This window comes from Mycteria americana, unplaced genomic scaffold (genome assembly GCF_035582795.1).
Source record: "Mycteria americana isolate JAX WOST 10 ecotype Jacksonville Zoo and Gardens unplaced genomic scaffold, USCA_MyAme_1.0 Scaffold_43, whole genome shotgun sequence".
NCBI lineage: Eukaryota > Metazoa > Chordata > Aves > Ciconiiformes > Ciconiidae > Mycteria > Mycteria americana.
Window position 1 is genome coordinate 1,545,841 of NW_027445630.1, and position 24,725 is coordinate 1,570,565.

The 24,725-nt window shown below is 53.9% G+C and overlaps 2 protein-coding genes across 5 annotated transcripts; one reads left to right on the plus strand and one right to left on the minus strand.

The window, feature by feature from the left end:
• The first annotated feature begins 127 nt into the window (after positions 1–127).
• ZC3H4 (zinc finger CCCH-type containing 4) lies at positions 128–17,094 on the plus strand. Its single transcript, XM_075489925.1, has 14 exons — positions 128–455; positions 8,673–8,892; positions 9,572–9,682; positions 9,935–10,157; positions 10,912–11,057; positions 11,203–11,299; positions 11,400–11,545; positions 11,932–12,045; positions 12,275–12,386; positions 12,797–12,906; positions 13,061–13,419; positions 13,664–14,028; positions 14,205–14,456; positions 15,027–17,094. The coding sequence occupies exons 1-14, from the start codon at positions 295–297 to the stop codon at positions 16,478–16,480; spliced, it is 3,870 nt and encodes a 1,289-aa protein (XP_075346040.1). The 5' UTR covers positions 128–294; the 3' UTR covers positions 16,481–17,094.
• Positions 16,885–22,398, minus strand: PPP1R14A (protein phosphatase 1 regulatory inhibitor subunit 14A). Of its 4 annotated transcripts, XM_075489922.1 has the most exons (5): positions 22,123–22,398; positions 20,919–20,999; positions 20,772–20,804; positions 17,652–17,735; positions 16,885–17,008 (listed from the first exon to the last, which is right to left on the minus strand). In XM_075489922.1, the coding sequence occupies exons 1-4, from the start codon at positions 22,333–22,335 to the stop codon at positions 17,652–17,654; spliced, it is 411 nt and encodes a 136-aa protein (XP_075346037.1). In that variant the 5' UTR covers positions 22,336–22,398; the 3' UTR covers positions 16,885–17,008. The 4 variants fall into 4 exon arrangements, with proteins under 4 accessions (XP_075346037.1, XP_075346038.1, XP_075346035.1 ...); XM_075489923.1 differs by lacking the exon at positions 16,885–17,008 and having other exon boundaries at positions 17,326–17,735; XM_075489920.1 differs by lacking the exons at positions 16,885–17,008; positions 17,652–17,735 and adding an exon at positions 20,096–20,438 and having other exon boundaries at positions 22,123–22,397.
• Between the last annotated feature and the right edge of the window lie 2,327 nt (positions 22,399–24,725).

The window sequence follows — 24,725 nt, forward strand, 5'->3', positions numbered from 1 at the left end:
TTCCCGCCATCTCCCGTTCACCTTCGGCAACCTCCGGCACCTTTCGCTGAGGAAGGAGGGGGGCGCTCGGCTTTTTCCGGTATCGCTCGGGTTTTTCCGGCATCATTCGGGTTTTTCCGGCCTCCGTGCGGGGCGCTGCCTCGGCGCGGCTGCGTGCCGGCGGGCGCCATTTTGTGTGCCTGCCCGTGGAGCGCGGGGCGGGCGGGCGGATAAGCCGGGCCGGGCCGTGCTGAGCCGACCCCCGCGCTGTACAGTGACTGTGCCCCCCTGTTCGCCCCCCCGCCCCCCTTGCCCATGGCCGTGGAGAGCCCGAGTGTCCCCCCCGCCGCCGCCGCTTCCCCCCCCAGCCCGCACTCCACCCCCCCTTCTCCGTCCTGCCACCACCACGACAGCGGCAGCTGCAGCCTCCCCCGGCCGCCGCCGCCGCTCCAACACCACCACGGCCCGGACGAAAGGTCCAGTAACCGCCTCTCCCGAGAGCCTCTCTGTCTGTCTGTGTCTGTCTGTCCGGCTCGCCGGACCAGGTTTGGGGGGGGGGTGGGAGACGCGGGGCGAACGGTGGTGGGGGGTCGGGGGGGGGGGTGGAACAGGGCCTGAGGTGAGCGGGGGAGCCAGGGCGCAGGCCTGAGGCGGGCGGGGGGGGGGTAGGCCTGGCTTTGGGGAGGGGGGGGAAGCGGGGCCCGGAGGGGGGGCTGCGAGGAGGAGGAGGAGGAGGAGGAAGCGGGGCCAGAGGCAGGGACAGCGGGGGATATTGGGGGGGGGGGGGGGGTGTCCTGGGTAGAGCAGGAGGCCGAGGGAGGAGGAGGAGGGGGCCGCGGCCTGGGTAGGGCCGGGCCCTGAGGGCAGCGCAGGGCCTGGGGTACCATGGGGGGGGGTGTTGGGGGGGGATTAGATGTGGTTATGAGAGGAGCGAGGGTCTGGAGGAGGCCAGGGAGAGGGGTGGGGGGTTCCTAGCTGCTTGGGGGGGCTCCTAGCTGCTTTTTTTTTTGAGGGTGTGGGGGGGTCCTTAATGAGGTCTTTAATGACGTTATTTCTCCTGGGCAGCGCTGGCCTCATTAACGTCCCCTTTGTCTTCCTGCCGCTTCTTAAAAATATTCCTTGGCTCAAACAGGGAGTGCAGGCGGGGGCAGGAAGAGACCGAGGGTTGGGGGTACGGGGGGGGGGGTGTTGGGGTGCAATAGCCTCCATCACCCCCCCCCTTTATAGGGAAAGGCTCACCTCCAGTGCTCCTAGGTATTAAAAAAGTTTAAAAATATATCTATATATCCCCCAGGAACCCCCTCTTTCCTCTGAGATGTGTGTAAAGCACCTTCTTCCCCCTCCCCAACATAACTTTAGCCGTTTCCTTTATTAGCACTTTTTTTTTTTCTTAGTTGAAACCATATAGCCAGAAAGTATCGGCAAAAATAAACAGCTTAAGTGTGTATAGCCGGAAAAAAAGATAAAAAAATAAGAGCGAGGTTTCCTGCCTTCCCACTCCCCTGGAGGGCAGGTGTGCAGTGCAGAAAGCTGCTTTTATGCATTAGCATGCCTTTGTCTCTGAGGAGGTTTGTTTTCCATGTGATGCAGGGTTGGGTTGGTAAGTAAGCTCTTTTATTGAATAATTAAATTATACTTTTTCCTGCCTTGCCCCCCCCCGCCCCCTCCCCGCCACCAAATAAGTCCTGAGATCGTCTGCAGGGTTGGTGTAAGCAGTGAGTTGATACCGTGTGTGTACAAACCAAGCAGAATCCTCCCCGCTTTGTAAAGACCCATAGAGTTGTGCACCCTGCCCGATGTGAATGTTTAAAAGACAAAAAAAAAGTCACAAAAGCACACAATTTACTCCCAAATATGTCTGTTGTGACGTTTCCAGGTGAAGTAGCACTGAGATGCCTCAGTAAAACTCATACCACTCTGACCCTTGATGCCATCTAGACGTAGGATGTGGATCCATTGCTTTGTCTGCAGACTCCATCCTCATTCCATTCCGTTGACTGTAAACCAGCTGCCCCTGGGTGCGGGTCTGCCCATAAAGCAGAAAAAGATGTTAAAAAAGTTTTGTTAAACAACTCCAAAGTGTGTCAAAAAAAAAAAAGGTGTCAAAGAAAGCACCGTTTCCCAAATGTCATCACACATTTTTCCCCCATCCCCATGTACAGCCTCATGTCGGATAATTAGAGAAATTGAAGTAGCGACGTACAGTGCAAGCACCCAGTTTGTAACAAATCTCGTTAGCGTCCTCGATTTTCCTTCTCCCTTTCTTTTCCTTTGTTGATCAGGTGCGTTATGAAAAGCTCAAGTTTGTTTCCTCACGCTACTTCACACGATTCAAGTTTGAAGTAAGAACACCATGCACAGTGCTGGGTATTTCTCCCCCTCCCCATCCAATTAATTTTAATTTCTTGGGTTAGTTTTTCCTGGAGACCAAAACCACACACTTTTGCCCCTTTTCATCCAGCTTACATTGTTCTCAGGTGGAAAACCCAGTGTTTCCTCTAAGCACACCGATACAGTTGTGTGAAATTGTGGTGGTTTGTTTCCCTCTTGTCTTTATTCCCTTAAAAAAAAAAAGAAAAAGGTCTATACATCTGCTTAAACTGTAAACTAATGCAAGCACTTGTTATAGCAAATTAGAGGGCTTTTCGTTATAGATTTAATTGCCTTCCAGAAAGGGGTTTTCACATAAAACAATATCCAGTGATGTCTTTTACGCCTTTTTGTCGCTGTTTTTAAATGTTTATGATGGGACCCTTATGGTCCCTGCACCTTGTGCTGCTTAACTTCACCACAAAATCATAAAGCTGTTTTATTTTTCCCCCCTTTGATCAAAGGTCCACTATCAGAGCTTGAAAATGTTACCGGTCTGACCGAAATGTTTTTAGTTCAGAGAGAGTGGGACCTCGTAGCATAGATTTTCCCCCCTAATATACTCAGTTAGTAACTTTGTTCTGTTATTTTTCTAAATGTACGTACATGTTAAGCTTTATACTTCCACTCTTGATCCCGGAAAAATCCAAACTGCTTTTTGATTATCCACTGCTAACGGCATAAGTGATTTTTTATCCATACCAAGATGAGTTGGAAAGGACAGATGTGGTAGAAAAGAAAGAAAATAAGCTACCGGAAAACTTTAGGTTAATTTTCTCCCTTTTGAGGGACAGAAGAACCAGGAACTGTTCGAATGTCAGGAGTTTTCAGGATTTGTACTGCCAAGTTTACAGTTGTTGTTGACTGGTTCCATAAAGCAAGTAGTATTTTTTTTTAATATAGTTAAATATTAGCAGCAGGAGTCAAACTTCTTGTTTGGGGCTTTTCCTTGTGCCTTGCTTCCCCTGACCCATTTTTAATTGGGCTTAGCCTCTTTCTAATGCTCACAATTTGCTAGAGATTACCTTTTTAATCGTGCAAACACACAGGCAGGCATTTAACATCGGTACCGTGAGTTAGCTGCCTGGAAAATCGGAGCAACTTCTGATAGCGAAGCAAAGCACTCGCCAGGAATTTCTTTTTTGCAGGGAAGGGGTTTTTTTTCTAAGGGCCTAATTGTTCGGCTGAGGCTCCTTGGGTCGAGCGAGGCTTTTGTTGTACCGGGTTAAAGGAATGGCTAAAGCAAATCCTAGACCCCAGCAGCTTTTTTTTTTTCAGGGCCTGGGACGTATCCCGTTGCTGTGGCATCAGCCGTGCTGTGGCAGCGAGGACGTCAGCGCTCAGCGTTAGGATTTCACTGAAGGATTCGGATAGGAGGAGCGGGAAGGAGCTAACCTGCGAGCAGAGAGGACGTTCAGAATTAGCAGCTGAGTCGAGCACATTCCCCGAGAAATCTAGAGTTGTGACCAAATAGCGTTTGAAAGTTTCCCTTAGTATAAACGTCGCTTAAAAACACGGGGTTTAGGGTTGTCAGGAGGAGGATTTGCCCCGATTACAGCCAGGAGTGGGCTAAAGGGATCTCTCTCCAAGCCTCTTATAAATTGATACAACATATTTGTTACCGTAATGAAAAAAAAAACCAAAACCCAACTATATAGAAGATATAAAAAGCTGATAAATTTTAATGACTTCTGCCCCAGTCCGCACAGTTTGAATGAGGCAGCGTGGCCCCGCTGCCTTCAAAGCGATGCTTCTTTTATTTCTTGATTGATGTATTTCCCCTGGTTTCCACATGGAATAAAATGGAAGACGGCCGCACTGGCGGGCCGGAGGAGAGCTTAGTTCCTTTGGGATTATTCTGGAATAATCAGTATTTTGGTGAAAGAATAGAGATCTCGCTGAATAATTTTCTCCGTTGTGGAGGGTGCAGGTGTGATGCTGGGGTAGGATACGTTTCCTCCGAGCAAGTTGTTGGTGAGGCAGTAAACTTCTGCTGAAGCGTTAAATGTGTGATTAATAACCTTTAGCTGGATGTAGCGGTCACTCTGAAAAGCCTGGCCTTGTGTTTTCACTAAGAAAACCTTAAAATGCAGAGAATGAGCAAAAAACTACATGTCTGTCCTAAAAAGAGCTCAATTCCACTCAAAGCAGCGCAATATCCCTGCCCTATTGTACACGTGGAGGGGTCTGGTTTTAAATCCTGCTCTGAAATAGGTTGTGGAGAGTTGCTCTCAGATCCGCTCTCGCCAAAAAACGCACTCCCCCTCGAGCTCAGCCAGTTGGTAATGGTTAATTTTCAGTTTTTACTCGGTTTTATTGAGCTTATGATTTTAATTTGCCATCCCCCTGCCCCATAGAGTACGCTGTCATATACATCAGGTTGTTAAAAATCAACTTTGAACTCTCACGGTCGCTCAGCTTGAGGCAGAAGGTATTTATCCTAAAGATACACACGTGCGTGCACAGCTTAAGTCCCCGACAAGCATTTTACTTAAAATCACATAAAATTAGAAGCGAACATTCGCTTATCCTCAGATTAAATTGCGCAGATTTGCAATCCGGTGACTTCCAGAGTGTTTGCGCTTTATTTTCAAAGCCTTCCCGCTGCGTTGCTCGGGAAAAAAAAAAAAGCATTTTCACATACGCACCTCGCCCTGTGCTTTGCAATCCTCGAAGTTAAACCGAGATCTACCTTTGTACACAAACCCCCTCCCTGCTCTCGGCATCCGTGGATCCGCTCCGGCAAAACCAGATCACGCACCGGGCGGCCGATTTCACGGTCAGCTGCACCTCTTGTGCAAAAAGCCGTCGTATAAAGGAAGGTTTCTTCCAGCAGGTCAGCTATTAAACGGGGTTTTTTTTATAGGGGTATTGTATAGAAGTTACTCTGAAGTAGGTGTCTGTCTCACCTACATATATAGAGCAGGTGAGAGCGCACAGAGCTCTTTCTTTTCTTAAAAATAGTAAAAAAAGCTTTGTGTTTTTCCAGAGGATGGGAGCCAAGAGGCTTATTTGCGACAGGGTTTCTTTCAGGTGTAACGAGCAAGGAGCGATAATATCTTTAATAGGGCTAGGAGGGTATATCAGCTGTAACTGATAGTAAATCTGCCGTCTAGGCCGCTCATTTGTTGCTTCGTTACGCTCATTTCCAAATTTAACAAAGCCTCAGCTGTATAAAGTGACGTTATTTATTTTAAGATAATATTTTCAGTCTTGCGCTGCTCTTCAGTGGCCAGAGTATCAAAAAACCACTGAATTTTCTCATAGCACGTTCATCCCTACTACTTTTCCCATAGCAAAGCGCCCACGCTGTCGGTATGGCAGGATAACGATTGGAAAGGGCTTTTGTTTTTTTTCCAGGCGTCGTCACCGCCGTGTTACGTCATTGCCGTGGCGCTGAGGTCACAAACGCCGCGCAGGGTTCTTCCACGAGGATGTGTGCTGCGCCGGGGACCGTCCCCTATAGATCAGGCGGGCAGGAGCGATAGGAAAGCCCGAGATGAGCGCAGATTCGGGGAAGAATTTTCCCCCAGTCAGTGTTTTCGGCAATACCGATAGTTGCTTAACAGACATGGCTTCTTCACCACGTACCCGCAGCGACTCTCCACGGTGAGCCGTCCCCCGAAAATGCCCAACGTTGCTTTAATTGCTTTAATTTGTTTCCATCCAGCCTTAGAAATCGTTCGGTTGCTTTCAAAGACCCTTACTCACCGGTTGCCGTATTTCAAATGACTCCGTTTCGTTGTGTTTTAAAACCATTAGGCAAACTCAACGCTTCGATAACATTTGCATAAAACTTTTCAGAGCACTTGCCCAGCGCTAAATAAGCCCCACAGTCCCTCTGAGAGGTTGGTGTATCGTTCCTGGCCCAAACCTACTCAAAATCCGGCAGAACTGGAGTTAAAAAACGGCAGGAGATTATATTGCCCGTCTTAAGGTGTTGTTTGGTATCTAAGCGTCTGTATAAACATCAGTTCTCAGACTTTCCTTTTTTAGGAGATGTGTGTTGATTAAGTAATTAATATTCATCTGCTAAACAGCTCAGCGATCGTTTTGACGGTTTGGCTTCATCCCGTCTCTTGGTGCTTTTCAAATAATCCTTGCGGCGGCCGCAAAATTTTTACGCTTTGTTCTTGGGAGCCTTTTTGGTCTTCGTTTCTGTAACCACGGCAAATTTAATAATGAGATTGTCAATTGGGACGTGGCTCCAGGGGTGTAGTCTCCTCTAAACCTTGATATCGGACCAGAGCAACTCAAGGCAGGGTAAAAGCGCCTGTACTATCGAAAACGAAGGGTAATTATCACTCCAGAAAATTGCAGTTAAGGTGTTAGCGACATGTGTTCGTTCCTCTCTGAAGGCAGCGGGGAAGGCGGGGAGCGATCGCGATCCCCAGCCGGCGAGGACTTCTGGGAGAGGGTAAATGACGCTGATTTCAGTGGAGCGATGCCGAAGGGAATAGCCATTTTTTTACAAAGACGTATGGTGTGAGGGCATTTATCGGGCCGCAGCGGTCTTTATAGCAGCTCCGTTTCCTACCAGCCTGTCCCCTGCCCGGGGTGAGCTGCGTCGGTGTTTCGCTTCGCTGTGCTCGCTGGTCCTCTGCTCATTAGGTTGCTGGAAACTGGATCCAGAAACCTGGTGGCATTCCTAGTTTGAAATCCATTTATTGATGAACCTGTCCCTCTAGGGAAAGGAGAGAGGCTTTGGTAGGACTTTTATTTAAGTATTGAAATACGCAGGTATTTCAGTTCCTTTCTGTAAGCTTGTTTTGTTTCTGTTTTTACTTCTGCTCGGCTTTGTGCCGAGCGTGAGTTTCTCAGGTCTTGTTGCAAGACCGGATCTCGCTGAACACAAGCACCTGAGGGATGCTGCGTTCCTGCGACGGAAGTAATTTCCACTGATACTCGCCTTTAAAACTTCTATATACACTTAGGAATTACGCGTCAGGTTTAAGAGCTTCATGAGTAATACTTAAGTGAGCTTGATTTTGGAGCTAGTCTGTTATTAAAACGGTGCAAGCGCAAACAAAAACAAGAGGGGAGCTTTGCATCAGAGTCGGACCGGGCGGCTGGCTCCGAGCGTTTGCTCTCCGCAATGCCAAAACCTTCCCAGGATGCTTCCTGGGGATTGTTAACGCTGGTTTTTGTAGGTTTTTTTCCTGTGTTTCGGGAAATAATTCAGTTTTTCTTGGTTTTTTTTTAATGTAACCTGAGGTTATCAACAGGTCAGCTCGTTCATGCAGCACAGCTTTTTCCAAATGCCGTCCATAAACCCCATTTCAGCTTCCAGACCTCCCTGAGAGCTACCGAGTGGCGGCAGCTCCTTCTTCCAGCCGAGCTGCCTTCACCGCAGCCAGCGACAGGGCACGGCACGGCATGGCACGGCACGCCGCTGCGGCCGCCGTTCCCATTGTAGTGCTAAAGAGTGGACTTTATAGCAGCCAAAGAAGCCAGTCTTTCCATAGCCCCCCAAAAAACCCCAACCCAAGGGATGCATGTCAAAGACTCACCTCCTATACGCTCCTAAATTGTTGTTTGTGAACGACCGTGACGTATATAAACAAGCCAGCGTTTATGTTTTTAATTATAGCTTACCTTAAGTGAAAAGGGAGGAGGAGACCCTGCTCTTGTTTTAAATCCCGCAGCGACAAACTCGGGACCTGTCGCGAGAGAAGGAAAACGCGAGGGTGCCGTATGACACATTTAATCCGTTGCGAGGTTGTAAAAAGTTTCTCGTAACCCATATCTGAGTAATTTTTAATTGGGTTTAATTGAGCGGGGCTTGGGGAATCCTCTTGAGGAAGTTTCACATTTGCTTTATCACCTCTGCTAACCACAGTTGTGGGTGAACGGTAGCATGAGAAAGTGGAAATAACTGGGCACGCATCTCTAGATTTGGCAAACCAATGTGATATTTACTTATTCTTGTGTTCTAGAGGACCGATTCTTTTATTAAAACACCAATTTCAGTTTTTGGAGTGGACCGAATCTGTTATTAAAGCACCAATTTCCATTCTCGGAGCTCATTCGCAGTACTTTCCTGTTGAAATTGAGCGCCGTAATGTTGTGCCTTTGGTTTGGTTTTTTGCGAGATGCTTCTTCGCCGTGTTTAACTCCAGGCTGAGCAAAGAGCTTGAGCAGATTTCGGTGGCAGAGATGAACAGAATCGGTATTTGCAGTCAGATATTTAAAACCACCGTAACTAGGAATTTGTGAGCACTTTGGGAGCTGAGTGCCTGGCCGGCTGCTGAGCGGAGTAAGCAGGTTTTATTGTTTGTTTTTTTTTTAATAAGGGGAATTAAATGTGCCTGTCTACTTTACAGGGAGGATGGAGAACTGGAAGAAGGGGAGCTGGAGGATGACGGAGGGGAGGAGGCGCAGGATCCCTCCGAATCTCAAGAGAGGGGTCGGAAGGAGAAAGGGGAGAAGCATCACAGCGATTCAGATGATGAGAAAGCCCATCGACGGATGAAGCGCAAACGTCGGAAAGAGAGAGAGAAAGAGAAGAGGAGATCCAAGAAGAAAAGGAAATCCAAACACAAGGTGAGCCACGCGCTACTTTTGCCTCCCGGGTCCTCCGGGATCCCAGCTCCGGTCTGCCTTCGTCTGCCATCAGGCGTCTCCAGGGAATTCCTCCTCTAACATTATTATGGGTAGTTTGAGGCTCTTCCCCTAACGATAATTGCGAGGTGGGAGCGCTCGCAGGGTTTCTTGGGGTTCAGGTCCTTAATGCCTTCCTCCTCTGAGGACTAGCAAGCGGGGCACTGAGGTCTGCAGGTAGGATAAAAATGCTACAGCACTCTCCTGTCTGTCTGAGGATGCAGAGTGGAAAGAAAACCCTTTTTGAGTGAGGGAATTACTTTGGGAATTACTTTGGAGTTAGGGAATTACTTCGGAGTTAGGTATTTACCTCAAAGGGGATTGCAGACTGCCACATTTGCAAAATCAAGGACGTTTGTTACTTAAGTTCCGAGAATTTCTGGAGCGCAGAAGGCGTATCGTGTCGGTCGTCGTTAGATAACCTGCTAACAGGCTTCCAGTTTGTAATTCAGTGAACACTGTGAAGATTTTGTTAAAAAAAAAAAGAGTTTCCTTAGGAAAAAAAAAAAAGACAAAGGGAGACTTAGTTGTGTTGTATAGAAAGGCCAGAGGCCTGGCAGCAGTGTCAGAGTCAGAGCTGGCCTGTAATAAAATTGCACCGCGTGTTTTCCTTGCCTTGCAGCGCCACGCTTCTTCCAGCGATGACTTCTCTGATTACAGTGAGGACTCAGACTTCAGTCCTGGTGAAAAGGGACACAGAAAATACCGGGAATACAGCCCTCCCTACTCTTCCGTAAGTACCTGCCAGCGGACCGGGAAGGGGAAGCTGCTCTCCGGTTCAGAGCCACTGCAAGCTTTGAGCGCAGGTGCCTGTCTAGCTCCATCTACGGGCCACACGCTTTGGCTCTGGTCCTTTAGCCTGTTTATTTTTCACCTAGCTGTTATTTGGAGGCAGTTTTTTAATGATTTTTAAAAATTAAAGTCATGATATCAGGCTTGATACATTCCTTACCTTCATCACTAACCTCTCTGTCTTTTCCCAAAGTCCCACCAGCAGTATCCGTCCTCTCACGGCGCTCCCATGCAAAAGAAGAGCTACTCTAAAATGGAGAGCAAGAATTACGGCATGTACGAGGACTACGAGAATGAGGAGTACGGTCAGTACGAGGGGGAAGAGGATGAAGATATAGGGAAGGAAGATTACGATGACTTTGCGAAAGAGCTGAATCAATACCGGAGAGCGAAGGAAGGCTCTCACCGGGGGCGAGGTACATCTGAACGTTCCTTTTTTCACCGTATCTCTGACACTCGTTACCTGCAGCTCGTTTAGCTGATCTGCGGCCAAATAAGGCCCGACACACGCAGGAAGCTTCATGAAGGTGAACTACCCTGCCTGCGTGAAGCCCTGCCTGCGGAGAGCCAGCTGCAATGGCCTAAACCACTCTTCGGTTTTAGTTTGTGACAGGGGAAAATGTTTTTTCCTGTTTTCCACTCTGAGGGGAAAGCTCAGATCCCTGTGGATAATTTAACGTTTTAAATAAGCATTTTTCTTGCTAGCACAGATTGTTTTAAAAGCACGTTAAGTAGTTGAAAACAGATAAAATAAAACAAAACCTTTATTTGAAAGGAAAATGAAGATGATTGATAGACTGATATCATCACACTAGTCTGATATCATCAGACTAACGAGTCTGATGATATCACTTCTGGAGTACGGAGACGTTACCAGTTAGACGTTACCAGTTAGACGTTACCAGTTAGACGTTACCAGTCTAACATACCTGTGCAGCAGCTGACGTGGCCGCATTGGGGTTTTTTTTTTAGAAAAAGGTTATCTTAAAAATCCATTCTTTTAGCATATTAAAAACTAATTGACTTAGAAACAAGTTTTTCAGATGCCGGTAATCCTGTACTGAAAGGTTATGATATATTTTTCCTTGTCTGGCTTATTGATGTACTATTTTCATGTACCTGAGGGGTGAAACGCAGCACAAAGCCGACCCCATCCCTTTGTTTCGCCAGGTGGCCGTGGCCGAGGCAGAGGGTACCGAGGGCGAGGTGGCAGAGGGGGAATGAGAGGAGGCCGAGGCATGGGCCGAGGGAACCGAGGGCGAGGCAGAAGTGACCACCCTGAGGAAGAGGAGGAAATGTATGACGAAGAGATGGAAGTAAGTGCCGAGTCTCTGACCTGCTCCCAGGGAGCCACGGAGGCGAGAGAATATTTGTTTTCACGATCGGGATGCCTGCGTTTGAGCGGGAATGGGCTGCGCTTCATCCCCGCTCACTAAAGGCACCCATCTTTCTCGTTTGCAGTACTGCGATAACGAGGAGCCCATCGGCGATGATGAGTACGACGACTACTCGAAAGAGCTGAATCAGTACCGCAGGAGTAAGGAGAATCGTGGACGGGGTGAGTGGGATAACGAGCTGCGCTGGGACGGTCTCTGCTTTCTGCTCTCTCACACCTTTTACGGAAGGAGAGAAATTAGAAACGAGGGGGCGTATTTCAGGTTTAAATCGAGGACGTGGTCGTGGCCCCAGAGGAAGAGGAAATAAAGGAATGGGCAGAGGACGAGGCAGAGGCGGAAACAGGAGCGGAATGGGGAAAGGTGGTGGAATGAATGAAGATGACGATTACTACGACGAGGACATGGGAGTAAGTAGCTCTTGTTTGTTTTCTAATGGCTTGCTGCAGTGCTGGATGCTCCCCTTTCCCCCATCCCCCTCTGTAAATCCAGTCAGGCTTCGAAGAAAGCCTTCGCAGGAGCAAAAAAACTTAACGGATCTTCCCGGGATCCACAAAAGTTGTCCCGTCTCTCAAGGGGATGGATGTTTCGGATTCCGATCCACTGACAGGTCCCTCGAGCCGTGCTGAGGAGCCTGCTAGGCTCAGCGCGCTTGTCTTTGCCTCCGTTTTTCATCCCAGATCTCAGTGGTTTTCCCTCTCGGAGATGGCTGCGTAGGAAGTTTTAATTTCTCTCATGTGATCTGTTGCTTTGTATTTCAAAGTCTTTGTCAACTAATATAATGTGCTTCCGATAGGATGGAGGAGGTGGTGGAAATTACCGGCGGAACGACCACGATAAACCCCACCAGCAGTCGGATAAGAAAGGGAAAGTGATCTGCAAATACTTTGTGGAAGGCAGATGTACCTGGGTAAGGGAATAATTCCAGAATATTTCTGTAGATCTCTTTATACGCACACAGAACCGTCACTGAAGCGTCAGGTCCAGGTTTTAACCGATTTCAGGGAGGGATTCATGCCCACAAAGAGTATTTTGTAAAGAGTACTCGTCTCCTCGTCCGTCCTAGATGTGTTCTGGGCTGCTGACAAACGCGATCACGCTTCCACCTGCTAACACGCTGTCGTGTTGTTTCCGAACAGGGCGACCACTGCAATTTCAGTCATGACATTGAACTACCAAAGAAACGGGAGCTGTGCAAGTTCTACATCACCGGCTACTGCGCCAGGGCTGAAAACTGCCCTTACATGCATGATATCCTTTTGGTTTTTAACTGTTTCATTAAGCCAGCCTTAAATCAGTCTCGTTTACTCTGCGTAGATGCACGTGGGGGGAGTTGGGGGGGAAAAAAAGGCCATTCCTGGGTAACACATCCTCCGCTGACAGGCTGAACGACCGGGACCGCAGACAGCCCTCACAGTTCCTTCTTAGGGCTTCCTTCCTCACCTTTCCTGTTGAAGAGATGAGGTTTGCGGCCATTGCACCTACAGGAAGAGGGCAGAGAGGAAAGCAAGGTGTTTCTGGCAACGGTAGTTTAATATCAGTGTCGTGACCGCAAAAATCTTACACGTTGAGAGCCACATTTCAAAGTGAAAAACGTCTATAGCCTCTCTGGCTATAGGAGTAACTCCCTGCTGGGGTTTATTCTCCTTAATAAATGATACGGGATTTCCCTTGCAAGCTGTTCCACACCACGGGCAACTGTATCAACGGGGATGACTGCATGTTTTCCCATGATCCGCTCACGGAGGAGACGCGGGAGCTTCTGGACAAGGTACAGGGGAGTCTTAACGCAGGTTCGGTGTCTGTTTTTCTTCCGTGGAAATAGATCCTTGCAGGTGGAAAGGGAGGAGAAGCTTTTCTCCCTTGGAGCGTGTTGTTCGGCAGGGAAGCTCTGTGGATCTGCTCTTACTCCTTTATCTTCTCAGATGCTGGCGGATGACGCAGAAGCGGGCGCAGAGGATGAGAAAGAAGTCGAAGAGCTAAAGAAACAGGGCATCAATCCTCTCCCCAAACCACCCCCTGGGGTCGGCTTGCTGCCCACACCTCCTCGCCCTCCCGGACCACCGGCTCCAACCTCTCCAAACGGGAGACCGATTCCTGGAGGTCCTCCTCCCCCTCCGCCGCCACCGCTTCCACCGCCGGGACCGCAGATGCCACCACCGATGCACGAACCTCTGTCGCCGCAGCAGCTGCAGCAACAACAGGACATGTACAAGAAGATCCCCTCGCTGTTTGAGATCGTCGTACGGCCGACCGGGCAGCTGGCGGAGAAGCTGGGTGTGAGGTGGGTGTTACCATCTCCAGGTAGCGGGGAGAAGGACGGGGATGGCAGATTTTTGTGTCGAACGGGGAGCTCTGCCCTAACGCCCTGACGCAGCCGCTAATGATGGGCGTGAGCGCGTAGAAAAGAGGTTTCCTCTCCATTTTTGTGTCCGGCGCAGGTGCTGCTGCTCAGAGAGCCCTGGGTCCCTCCCTCCAGAAGTGGAGAGCATGCGTGAAAGCGGATTTTCTTTTGTTTTCTCTTTCAGACACCCAGGTCCACCTCCCCCCAGGTTCCCCGGGCCAGGAGGACCCCCAGGACCAATGCCTGGACCCATGCACCCCGACATGCACCCCGACATGCACCCGGACATGCATCCTGACATGCACCCGGACATGCACCCCGACATGCACCCGGATATGCACCCGGACATGCACCCAGACATGCCGATGGGCCCGGGAATGAATCCCGGCCCTCCGATGGGTCCTGGACCCCCCATGATGCCCTACGGACCGGATGATTCCCCCCACTCCGGCATGATGCCGCCCGTCCCACCGGCACAAGGTTTCTATGATAATTTCTACCAGCAGCAAGAAGGTCTGGAGATGGATCACGGCATGATGGGAGACCCAGGTACGTCCCGAGGATCTGCCGGGATCAGCTCTTAGGTGTTTTGCCGGACACGCGGGCTCGGAGACGGGTTGTTCCCGGGATGCCCGGGCACAGCGGCAGGCTGAGAGGGGAAAAATCGGGTTGTTTTTTGCAGCTTTGAGATTTTCTTTTAACACGTGATGATCTTTCCTCGGCAGAAGACTACGGTGGTTACGAGGATATGGAAGGGCCTCCGGGAGAGCACATGTTCCCTGATCCATCCTTGGATCACGACGCCTTGTGCGAAGGAGGCCCGCCCGGCTTACCGAAACCACCGGGCAGCATTCCCGATTTCATGCCATCGGCGCAACGAGCGCTTTACTTGAGAATCCAGCAGAAGCAGCAAGAGGAAGAGGAGAGAGCTCGGAGACTAGCCGAGAGCAATAAGCAGGAACGTGAAAATGAGGAAGGCAAGTGGCAAAATAACGTTTTCCATTCAAAGCTGCACGTGTGGGGGGGGGAATAACTTGGATCTGCTTGGGTTTTGACCCACCTAGAGGTGTGATCTCTGAAAAAGAGGGGATCATCAGAGAAATGGGGGTGTCGGGGAGGAATTCTTTAGGGGACAAGGGATGCTGAGTGCCTCAAAGAAAATCTCCAGCGTCGAAAGAGCGCGTTGCTGGTGAAGGAAGCGGAGCAGGTCTGCCAAAGAAATGGGAACAGCTGGCCAGAAGGTGAAGGAGATAGGGTTGCTGGCTTAAATTGTGGTGAAATAGGAGTCTGCTGCAGACAGGAGGAAGAGGAAGAGAGGGATGCTTACGGCTCTCTGGTAATTTGGGGCGTGAAAATGAGACCAGGGAGGCCGAGGCTGTCACACGTCATCCCCCGTTTCGGCAAAACACAGAGACGGTTGGGAATTTGAGCAGCGTTGAGTTGGGAGGGGAGAGGGAACGCATTTTGGGGACCTTTTCATTGGCGTCGCAGCTTGACCGTGTTTTAATTGCCTTTTATCGGCTGCTTTCTCTTCTCCTTCCTCCCAGGCGATACCGGTAACTGGTATTCCAGTGACGAAGATGACGGTGGAAGTAGCGTCACCTCCATATTGAAAACCCTAAGGCAACAAAGCTCCGGCAGACCTCACGCTCCACCCTCCCACGGAGAAATCGGGCCACCCTCCGGCGTGAGCGACCCTCGCCTGCAAAAAGCCCAAGCAGGAGGGAGCGGTCGTCCTGCCGATCCGCGTTTACGAGATCCCAGGCTTTCCCGAAACGCGGACCTTTCCGTCCCGTCTCTCCCCGGGGATTTGGGACCCACCGACCCCAGGCTCGCGCGACACATTCCCTCCTCCGTCCCCAAACCAGAAGCTCCTCATTCCAGCATCATCGGCGGTCAGAAACTCCCCCTGCTCCCCGAGGAGGAGGAAGGGGAAAGGGCTTTACGGGATAAACCGGTCAACATCCCCATAGATGCTCTCCCGGGCCATTCCCTGCGGGATCCTCGTTCCCAGCTGCAGCAGTTCAGTCACATCAAGAAAGACGTCGTCCTCAACAAACCCAACTTTGCCCGGATGATCCTGTGGAGCCCAGAGGATCTGATTCCGCTACCGATCCCAAAGCAAGAGTTTATTCCCGTCCCGGCTGCCCTTCAATCCATGCCTACCCTCGATCCGCGTCTTAACAGACCCCAAACGGGTCTTTCCGATCCCAGGCAGAGGGGGGGAACCGCGCCAGGGGACGCCGGTTCCTCTTCGGGCACCGGTCTCCCTGATTTCGAGCTCCTGTCGAGGATATTAAAGACTGTGAACGCCGCCGGCAGCCCGTCTTCCAGCCAGAGCGACAAACCCAGCGACCCTCGGATGCGGAAAGCCCCCGCCGATCCCAGGTTACAAAAATCTGCGGAAACGGGGGTTTCTAGAGTCCCTAAAACCGCAGAGCCGGCGTCCGTCGGCGATGCCGCCCCGGCTATCGCTCCCTACGACCCTCGACTGCTGACGGCCGGCGGGCTGAGCAAAGGCAGCGGGCAAAGCAGCGTGCTGAGCGCCATCAGCTTGTACGATCCCAGGACTCCGAGCTCGGGCAGCAAAGCCTCCGAGTCTCCTAACGAAGGTAGCTCATCCTCCAAATCCTCAGATTCCGGCAAAATCACCGGCAAAACCAAGGAACCCCTTTTCGTTCGGCGATCCGCCTTGGATCAACCCGAATCGGAGAAGGCGAGCGCCGAATCCGCTACGGACAGGTACAACAGTTATAACCGGCCTCGTCCCAAAGCTGCCGCCGCCGCCGCCCCCCCTGCCCAAGAAACGGCCCCCCAACCCGGGGTACACAACCTCCCGGTCCCCTCCGTTTACGGCATGGTCAAACAAAGCGCCAAATCGGGATCTGGAAGCCCGTTTGCGGGGAACAGCCCGGCGCAGGACGGCGAGCAGCAAGACGCCGCTTCCCTTAAAGATGTTTTTAAGGGTTTCGATCCCACGGCTTCTCCTTTCTGCCAGTAGTATTAAAAAAAAAACCAAACCCCCCCCCCCCCCCAAAAAAAAGAAAACACCAAAAAAAAAAAAAAGCAGCTCCCCCAAACCTTCCCGACTCTGCTCCGTGCATTGAATTAGCAGCGCACAGTGGTGGTAATTTGATTTATTTGGGGGTTTTGGGGTTTGTTTTTTTTTTTTGTTGTTTTAATTCCATTAGCGCTCACTTTAGCCATATAACGTGTATATAAATCCTGGGTTCTGCTGTAACTAAAGAGAATTTCCCAAACGGCGTTTTAAAAGAAGAATCAAAGTCTCCCTCGGCGATAACAACCAGCGTTTTTCTTTATTTTAGCGCTTTTTTTTGCCTTCCCACCCCCCGAGCGGTATCATCCCGGGGAGGGGGGGGGGACGCGGAAAAGAAATATTTAAATCTCCATATTTCAAACCCGTCTTCTCCGGCTCCGCTCAGGGAGGAAAAATTCCTGCGATTCTTCATTTCTTGCTTTAAAAAGTGGCGCCGATGGGTCGTGGGATTCATTTTTACACCGGAAAGAACTAAAAAAAATCTTTGTATTATAGTCTTTTTTCTAAAATTCTGCTGTGGCGAACGGGAATAACCATGGAAAAAAAAAAACCACAAACACCCCCCCCCCCAAAAAAAAACCAACCCCCCGTTGGTTTTGTAATTGGGGGGAGGGGGCGTTTCTGGTTTCTTCTGATTTTTGGGGTTTTTTTTTTAATCAGAAGTAAATATTTTTTACACCGTTTCTTGGAGATTTTCAAGACAACCGGAGCTTCAAATCCCCGAGAAGGTGACAAAATATTTACAGCCGCCCCCCAAAAAAAAAAAATTCTGCAGTCTACCAAAAAAAAAAAAAAAGAAGAAAAAAAACAATTTATATTCTTGAAATTAAATTATTAATCTCAAATCCCATTTCGCTCGTGTTTTGCAACCCGAAAAGGGGATTTTTTTTTTTTTGTTCCCCGCCAAAAAAAAGGCAGGTCTGCGCTCGGAGGCTCTCGGTGCCTTTTTTTTTTTTCTTTTTTTTTTTGCCGTCACGGAGAGAGAATCCTTCCCGGAGCGGGATGGGATTGAAAACTACGTCTCCGAGCAGCCGGCACTTGAGGTAACGGCCGTCCGGTTCCTCCGACCTGCCCAAATCCCCCCAAAATTATTCTTTTCCAGCGATAAACCCACCTATTTTTTAATCGCTCCTTCAACGATGGCTTTTTCTCGACCCGTCGCCCCACGAAATATTTTCCCCTCGGTGTTTCGAGCTTGCTACGAGCGGGGAAAGAACCGGAACTTTTTTGTAAAATGATTTATTATTATTTTATTTTATAGGGATTTAAAAAAAAAAAAAAAAACCACACAAAAAAAAAAAACCAAAAAAACAAACGACAAAAACCAGCTATCGAAGCCGGTTGGGGGGGGGGGGGGGAGGGTCCACCTGCCGGAGGTTTCGAAGAAGAGCGATTGTAATAAATGTGTAAATAATTGTTTCAGAGTCGAGGTCGTTGATGGAAATACCTGGATTTTACCCCAAAATTTATATTTGGGGTTTTTGCCATTTTTTTCCCCGTTTTTTTGGGGGGAGGGGGGGGTATCTTCTAAATTCCGTTGAGGAACCGATGGTTGAGCTTCGGCGTCCCGGGGTTTGGGGTGCGTCTGGGGGGGTTTGGGGGTGCAGGTGGGGGGTTTGGGGTGCACCCAGGGAGGTTTGGGGGTGCAGGTGGGGGGTTTGGGGTGCGTCTGGGGGCTTTTGGGGGTGCAGGTGGGGGGTTTGGGGTGCGTCTGGGGGCTTTTGGGGGTGCAGGTGGGGGGTTTGGGGGTGCAGGCGGGGGGTTTGGGGTGCGTCTGGGGGCTTTTGGGGGTGCAGGTGGGGGGTTTGGGGTGCGTCTGGGGGGGTTGGGGGTGCAGGTGGGGGGTTTGGGGGTGCAGGTGGGGGGTTTGGGGTGCGTCTGGGGGCTTTTGGGGGTGCAGGTGGGGGGTTTGGGGGTGCAGGTGGGGGGTTTGGGGTGCGTCTGGGGGCTTTTGGGGGTGCAGGTGGGGGGTTTGGGGTGCGTCTGGGGGGTTTGGGGGTGCAGGTGGGGGGTTTGGGGTGCATCTGGGGGGTTTGGGGTGCAGGTGGGGGGTTTGGGGTGCATCTGGGGAGGTTTGGGGGTGCAAGTGGGGGGTTTGGGGTGCATCTGGGGAGGTTTGGGGGTGCAAGTGGGGGGTTTAGGGTGTGTCTGGGGGCGTTGGGGGTGCGTTTGGGGGTGCAGGTGGGGGGTTTGGGGGGCATCTGGGGGGTTTGGGGGTGCAAGTGGGGGGTTTAGGGGGCATTTGGGGAGGTTTGGGGGTGCAGGTGGGGGGTTTAGGGTGCGTTTGGGGGCATTTGGGGGTGCAGGTGGGGGGTTTGGGGTGCGTCTGGGGGGGTTGGGGGTGCAGGTGGGGGGTTTGGGGGTGCACGTGGGGTCTCTGCGGTGCATGTGTGGGGTTTGGGGGTGCTTCTGTAGGGCTTAGGGGTGCAGGTTGGGGGTCCTGGGGTGCATCTGGGGGGTTTTGGGGGTGCAGGTGGGGGTTTGGGGTGAGTCTGGGGGGTTGGAGGGTGCAGATGGGGAGTTTGGGGTGTGTCTGGGGGGGTTTGGGGGTGGACCTGGGGGGTTTGGGGGTGCATCTGGGGGAGCTTTTGGGATTTCCAGGGGTGCATGGGGGGGGTGCCTGTGTATTATGGGGTTCCCAGGGTGCATGTGGCGTTTTTGGGGTCCCCCCCCACAGTGGGGTGCAGGCAGGGGGGTTTTGGGGTGTCCCGAACCCCCCACACTGCAGCAGGTGCCCCCCCATCCCACTGGGCACCCCAAAACCCTCCCGAGGAGACAGGGCTGGCCCCGGCCATTTTTGGGGTGCCCTGGCTGGGGGGGTGGGGGGGGTAAGGGGGGCACAGCACCCCAACATGCCCCCCCCCAGGGGAGGATTCTCAGGGTGCCTGGCTCCATGGGGTGCCCCCCCCAGGGCTGCGGACCCCCAGCATCTTTTGGGGTACAGGTTGTGCCCCCCCAGACCCCCCCATCACCCCAGACGCCCTCCCAGTACTCCCAGTTCCCCCTCCCCAGTATCCCCCCCCCCCCCCCCCAATTTTGGCCCATTCCAACGCAATAAAAGTGATTGGGAGGGGGCGTCCAAGCATGGGGGATGGGGGGGGGCAGCACCCCACTTTTTTGGGGGGGTCAGGAGCCCTACAGGGACACCACCCCACCCCCACCCCCCGGGAACGGACGGGGAGGGGGGGAGGGGGGGGGAGGGCACTTCCTGGCCAGATGTTCCCAACATCTGGATTCTTCCATAAACAGCTGGCGGGGGGGGGGGGGGGGGGGGGCTGAGAACGGGGCAGCTCATCACAGCAGTGACACAAAGTTGGGGGGGGGGGTGACCTTGGGGACAAGGGGGGGGGGGGGGGGGAGGGGTGTCGTCTGTGTGTGTGTGTCCCCACTCGTGTCACCCCCCCCCCCCGTGTCACCCCCCCTCACCCGTGTGTCCGTCCCCCCCCCCCCCGGTGCTGGGCTCATGCCTAAATATGGAGCTGGTGGAGGGCAATGCTTGGGGGGGGGGGGGGGGGGGGTGGTGTTTTGGGGGGGGGATCCTGCTATTGGGGGGGGTCCTGCTATTGCTGGGGGGGTCCCCAAATTTTTAGGGGGGGTCCCCGCCACAGGCCACCCCCACCCATGCGGCACAGCGAGGTTTTATTCCGGGGGGGGGGGCGAAGGATTTACATGGTGGGTGGGTTTAAATACTGTACAGCGGGTGCTTGGAGGGGGGGGGGGGATGGACACGACACCCCCTTATGGGTGCCGGAAGTGGGTGAGCCCCCCACCCCCACGGTCACGAGTGGGGGGGGGGGGGTCACAGGGGGGGTGAGTGGGGGTCCTCCGGGCTGGGTCGCTGTAGGACTTGTTGCTTCGGTAGCCCCTTGAGTTGGGCGAGGAGCTCCCGTATGAAGTCCTGCTTGGAGGGGGGGGGGGGGACCGGGGGGGAGGGGTAAAAAAAGGGGAGGGGGAGGGGGGGCTAATTAGGGACCCCCCCAAAAAATTACCCCCCCCCCCCCCAAGCTGCTGCCGGAGATAAGCGGGGGAGGAAAAGGCCCCCCCGGAGGAAGCCGGAGCCGAATACTTTTGCCTTTTAAAGCCCGGTTGGAGCAGCCGGAGCTGGGAGAATTGGGGGGGGGGGGGGAAGGGGAGGGGGAGGGGGTGTTGGCAGCGTGTCCCCCCCACTCGTGTCACCACCCCACGCGTCCTCCCCCCACCCACCCCCGTGTGGGACACCCCTGTGGGTGCGTACCTCGGTGTCGGCGGTGCACGACTTCAGGATGCCCTGGATGGATGGGGGGGAAAGGGGGGGGGGTGAGTGAGGGGGTGTCACGCGTGTGTCCCCCCCACTCAAAACTCGCGTGGGGTGCCCCCCCCCCAAAAAAAAACCCCACTTTACCTGCAGTTTCTGGGCTCGCTCCTCGTCCGTCTCCAGCTCCAGGAGGTCGTCGATGTTCACCTCGTCCGGCATCTCCCCCTCCTGCCACGGGGGACCCCTGGGTGTCCCCCCCCCACTCCCACGCGTGGGGGGAGGAGTGGGGGGGGGGGTGTCCCCGAGCCCTCTGTGCACACTAAGTGTCCCCAACCCCTCCCCACCTGGCTCCTGGGTGTTCCCACGCACCCCCCCCGCGGTGTGTCCCCAACCCCTCCCACGTCTCCTGCGTGTCCCCCCACGTGTCCCGCGTGTCCCCCCACCCCCCCCTACACCCGGCATGTCCCCACCCCCCCCGCGTGTCCCAGCTGTCCCCAACCCCCCTGCGTGCCCCCAACCCCCCCCGCGTGTCCTGCGTGTCCCCGACCCCCCCCACGTGTCCCCACTCCCCCCACGTGTCCCCACTCCCCCCACGCGTGTCGTGTGTGTCCCCCCCCCCCCGAGGCCAGCGGGATAACGGGACATCTGCCACCTCCCATCTGTCCACCCTCCCTCCCTCCCCCCCGGGGTCCCTCCGTGTCGCTCCCACGGGGGACCGCGTCCGGCACGGGGGGGACACACTCGAGACTCGGGGGTGGTCCCGGTGCCGGTTCCCGGTCCCGAGCATCCCGGGTGGGAGCCCCACTCGGGACCGGCGTCGTGCCGTGCCCGTCCCGGGGCTGCCCCTGGGTGCTCTCCAGCCGGTCCCGGTGCCGGTCCCGAGCGTCCCGGGTGGGATCTCCACTCGGGACCGGCGTCGTGCGGTCCCGGTGCCGGTCCCTGGGACTTATCCAGCCGGTCCCGGTCCGGGTCCCGTTCCCGGTGTCACCCTTGGGTGCTGACCAGCCCGGCCCGGGCCCGGTGCCACCCCTGGGTCCCACCCAACCGGTCCCGGTCCCGAGCATCCCGGGAGCGCGCTCCAACCGGGACCAGCGCCCTGCGGTCCCGGTCCCGGTCCCGTTCCCGAGCATCCCGGGCTCTCTCCAACCGGGACCGACGCCCTGCCGTCCCGGTCTCGGTCCCGGTCCCGTTCCATTTCCCTTTCCCGGTCCCGGTCCGAGCATCCCGGGAGCTTTCTCCAACCGGGACCAGCGCCCTGCGACCCCGGTCCCGGTCCCGAGCATCCCGGGAGCTCTCTCCAACCGGGACCAGCGCCCTGCGGCCCCGCTCCCGCTCCCGCTCCCGTCCCTACCCGTCCCCGGTAGAGCTCCTCCAGCCTCCCGTCGATCCACTGCTCGGTGTCCAGCCGCCGCTGCAGCTCCCGCCGGTTGTACTTGACCGTGACCCTGGCCGGTCGCCGCTGGAGCCCGGGGCTGCGGGCGGGGGGCTGGGGGCGCCGGGCAGCGGGGGAGCGGCCCGGGGAACCCCCCCGCCCCTGCCGCCGCCCCACGCGGTTCGCCGCCATCGCTCGGGACGCGACGCCGGGGGGAGCGGGCGGCTATAGGGGGCGGGGGGGAGGGGAGGGGAGGGGCCAGGGATGGCGGGGGAGGGGCTGCGCGGGGGGAGGGGGGCGCGGAATAGCGGGGAGATCCCCTCCGCGCCCCTATGGAGACCTATAGCGCCCACAGCTCCCCTAACCCTACAGACCCTATAGTGCCCTACAGCACCCACAGCTCCCCTAACCCTATAGACCCTATAGCGCCCTACAGCACCCACAGCTCCCCTAACCCTATAGCACCCACAGCTCCCATGAACCCTATAGACCCTATAGCGCCCTACAGCATCCACAGCTCCTCTAACCCTATAGACCCTATAGCGCCCTACAGCACCCACAGCTCCTCTAACCCTATAGCACCCACAGCTCCCATGAACCCTATAGACCCTATAGCGCCCTACAGCACCCACAGCTCCCCTAACCCTACAGCACCCACAGCTCCCATGAACACTATAGACCCTATAGCGCCCTACAGCATCCACAGCTCCTCTAACCCTATAGACCCTATAGCGCCCTACAGCATCCACAGCTCCTCTAACCCTATAGACCCTATAGCGCCCTACAGCACCCACAGCTCCTCTAACCCTATAGCACCCACAGCTCCCATGAATCCTATAGACCCTATAGTGCCCTATAGCATCCACAGCTCTCCTAACCCTATAGACCCTAGAGTGCTCTACAGTACCAGAGTTCCCCTAACCCTATGGACCCTATAGCACCCTACAGCACCCACAGCTCCCCTAACCCTACAGACCCTATAGTGCCCTACAGCACCCACAGCTCCTCTAACCCTATAGACCCTATAGTGCCCTACAGCACCCACAGCTCCTCTAACCCTATAGACCCTATAGCGCCCTACAGCACCCACAGCTCCTCTAACCCTATAGCACCCACAGCTCCCATGAACCCTACAGACCCTATAGCGCCCTATAGCATCCACAGCTCTCCTAACCCTATAGACCCTATAGCGCCCTACAGCACCCACAGCTCCTCTAACCCTATAGCACCCACAGCTCTCCTAACCCTACAGACCCTATAGTGCCCTACAGCATCCACAGCTCCTCTAACCCTATAGACCCTATAGCACCCATGAACACTATAGACCCTATAGTGCCCTACAGCACCCACAGCTCCTCTAACCTTATAGCACCCACAGCTCCCATGAATCCTATAGACCCTAAAGTGCCCTATAGCACCCTCAGCTCCCATGAACCCTATAGACCCTATAGCGCCCTATAGCATCCACAGCTCTCCTAACCCTATAGACCCTAGAGTGCCCTACAGTACCAGAGTTCCCCTAACCCTATGGACCCTATAGCACCCTACAGCACCCACAGCTCCCCTAACCCTATAGACCCTATAGCACCCTACAGCGCCCACAGCTCCCCTAACGCTATAGTATCTATAGCACCCTACAGCACCCATAGCTCCTCTAACCCTATAGACACTATAGCGCCCTACAGTGCTCACAGCTCCACTAACCCTATAGACCCTAGAGCGCCCTATAGCACAGCTCCCCTAACCCTATAGACCCTATAGTGCCCTATAGCACCCACAGCTCCCCTAACCCTATAGACCCTACAGTGCCCTATAGCATCCACAGCTCCCCTTACGCTATAGAATCTATAGCACCCTACAGTGCCCACAGCTCCCATAAACCCTATAGCGCCCTACAGCACCCACAGCTCCTCTAACCCTATAGACACTATAGCGCCCTACAGTGCCCACAGCTCTACTAACCCTATAGACCCTAGAGCGCCCTACAGTACCAGATTTCCCCTAACCGTATAGACCCTATAGCACCCATGAACCCTATAGACCCTATAGCACCCTATAGCACCCACAGCTCCCCTAATCCTACAGACCCCATAGCGCCCTACAGCGCCCAGAGCTCCCCCAACCCTATAGACCCTATAGTGCCCATGAACCCTATAGACCCTATAGTGCCCTACAGCGCACACTTCTCCTCTAACCCTATAGACCCTATAGTGCCCTATAGCACAGCTCCCCTAACCCTATAGACCCTATAGCGCCCTATAGCATCCACAGCTCCCCTAACCCTATAGACCCTATAGACCCTATAGACCCTAGAGCACCCACAGCTCCCACAAACCCTATAGCCCCTATGGCGCCCACAGCTCCCCTAACCCTATAGCCCCCTATAGCTCCCCCTAATCCTATAGCTCCCTATAGCCACCCATAGCGTCCGCAGCTCCCCTTACCCTATAGCCCCTATGGCGCCCACAGCTCCCCTAACCCTATAGCCCCTATATTGCCTCCGTCTCCCCAACGGGCGTGGTGCAGCGCTTTTTCCCGCGCCGCATGCAAACGAAGGGGCGGGGCTTGGCGGCAGCGCCCAG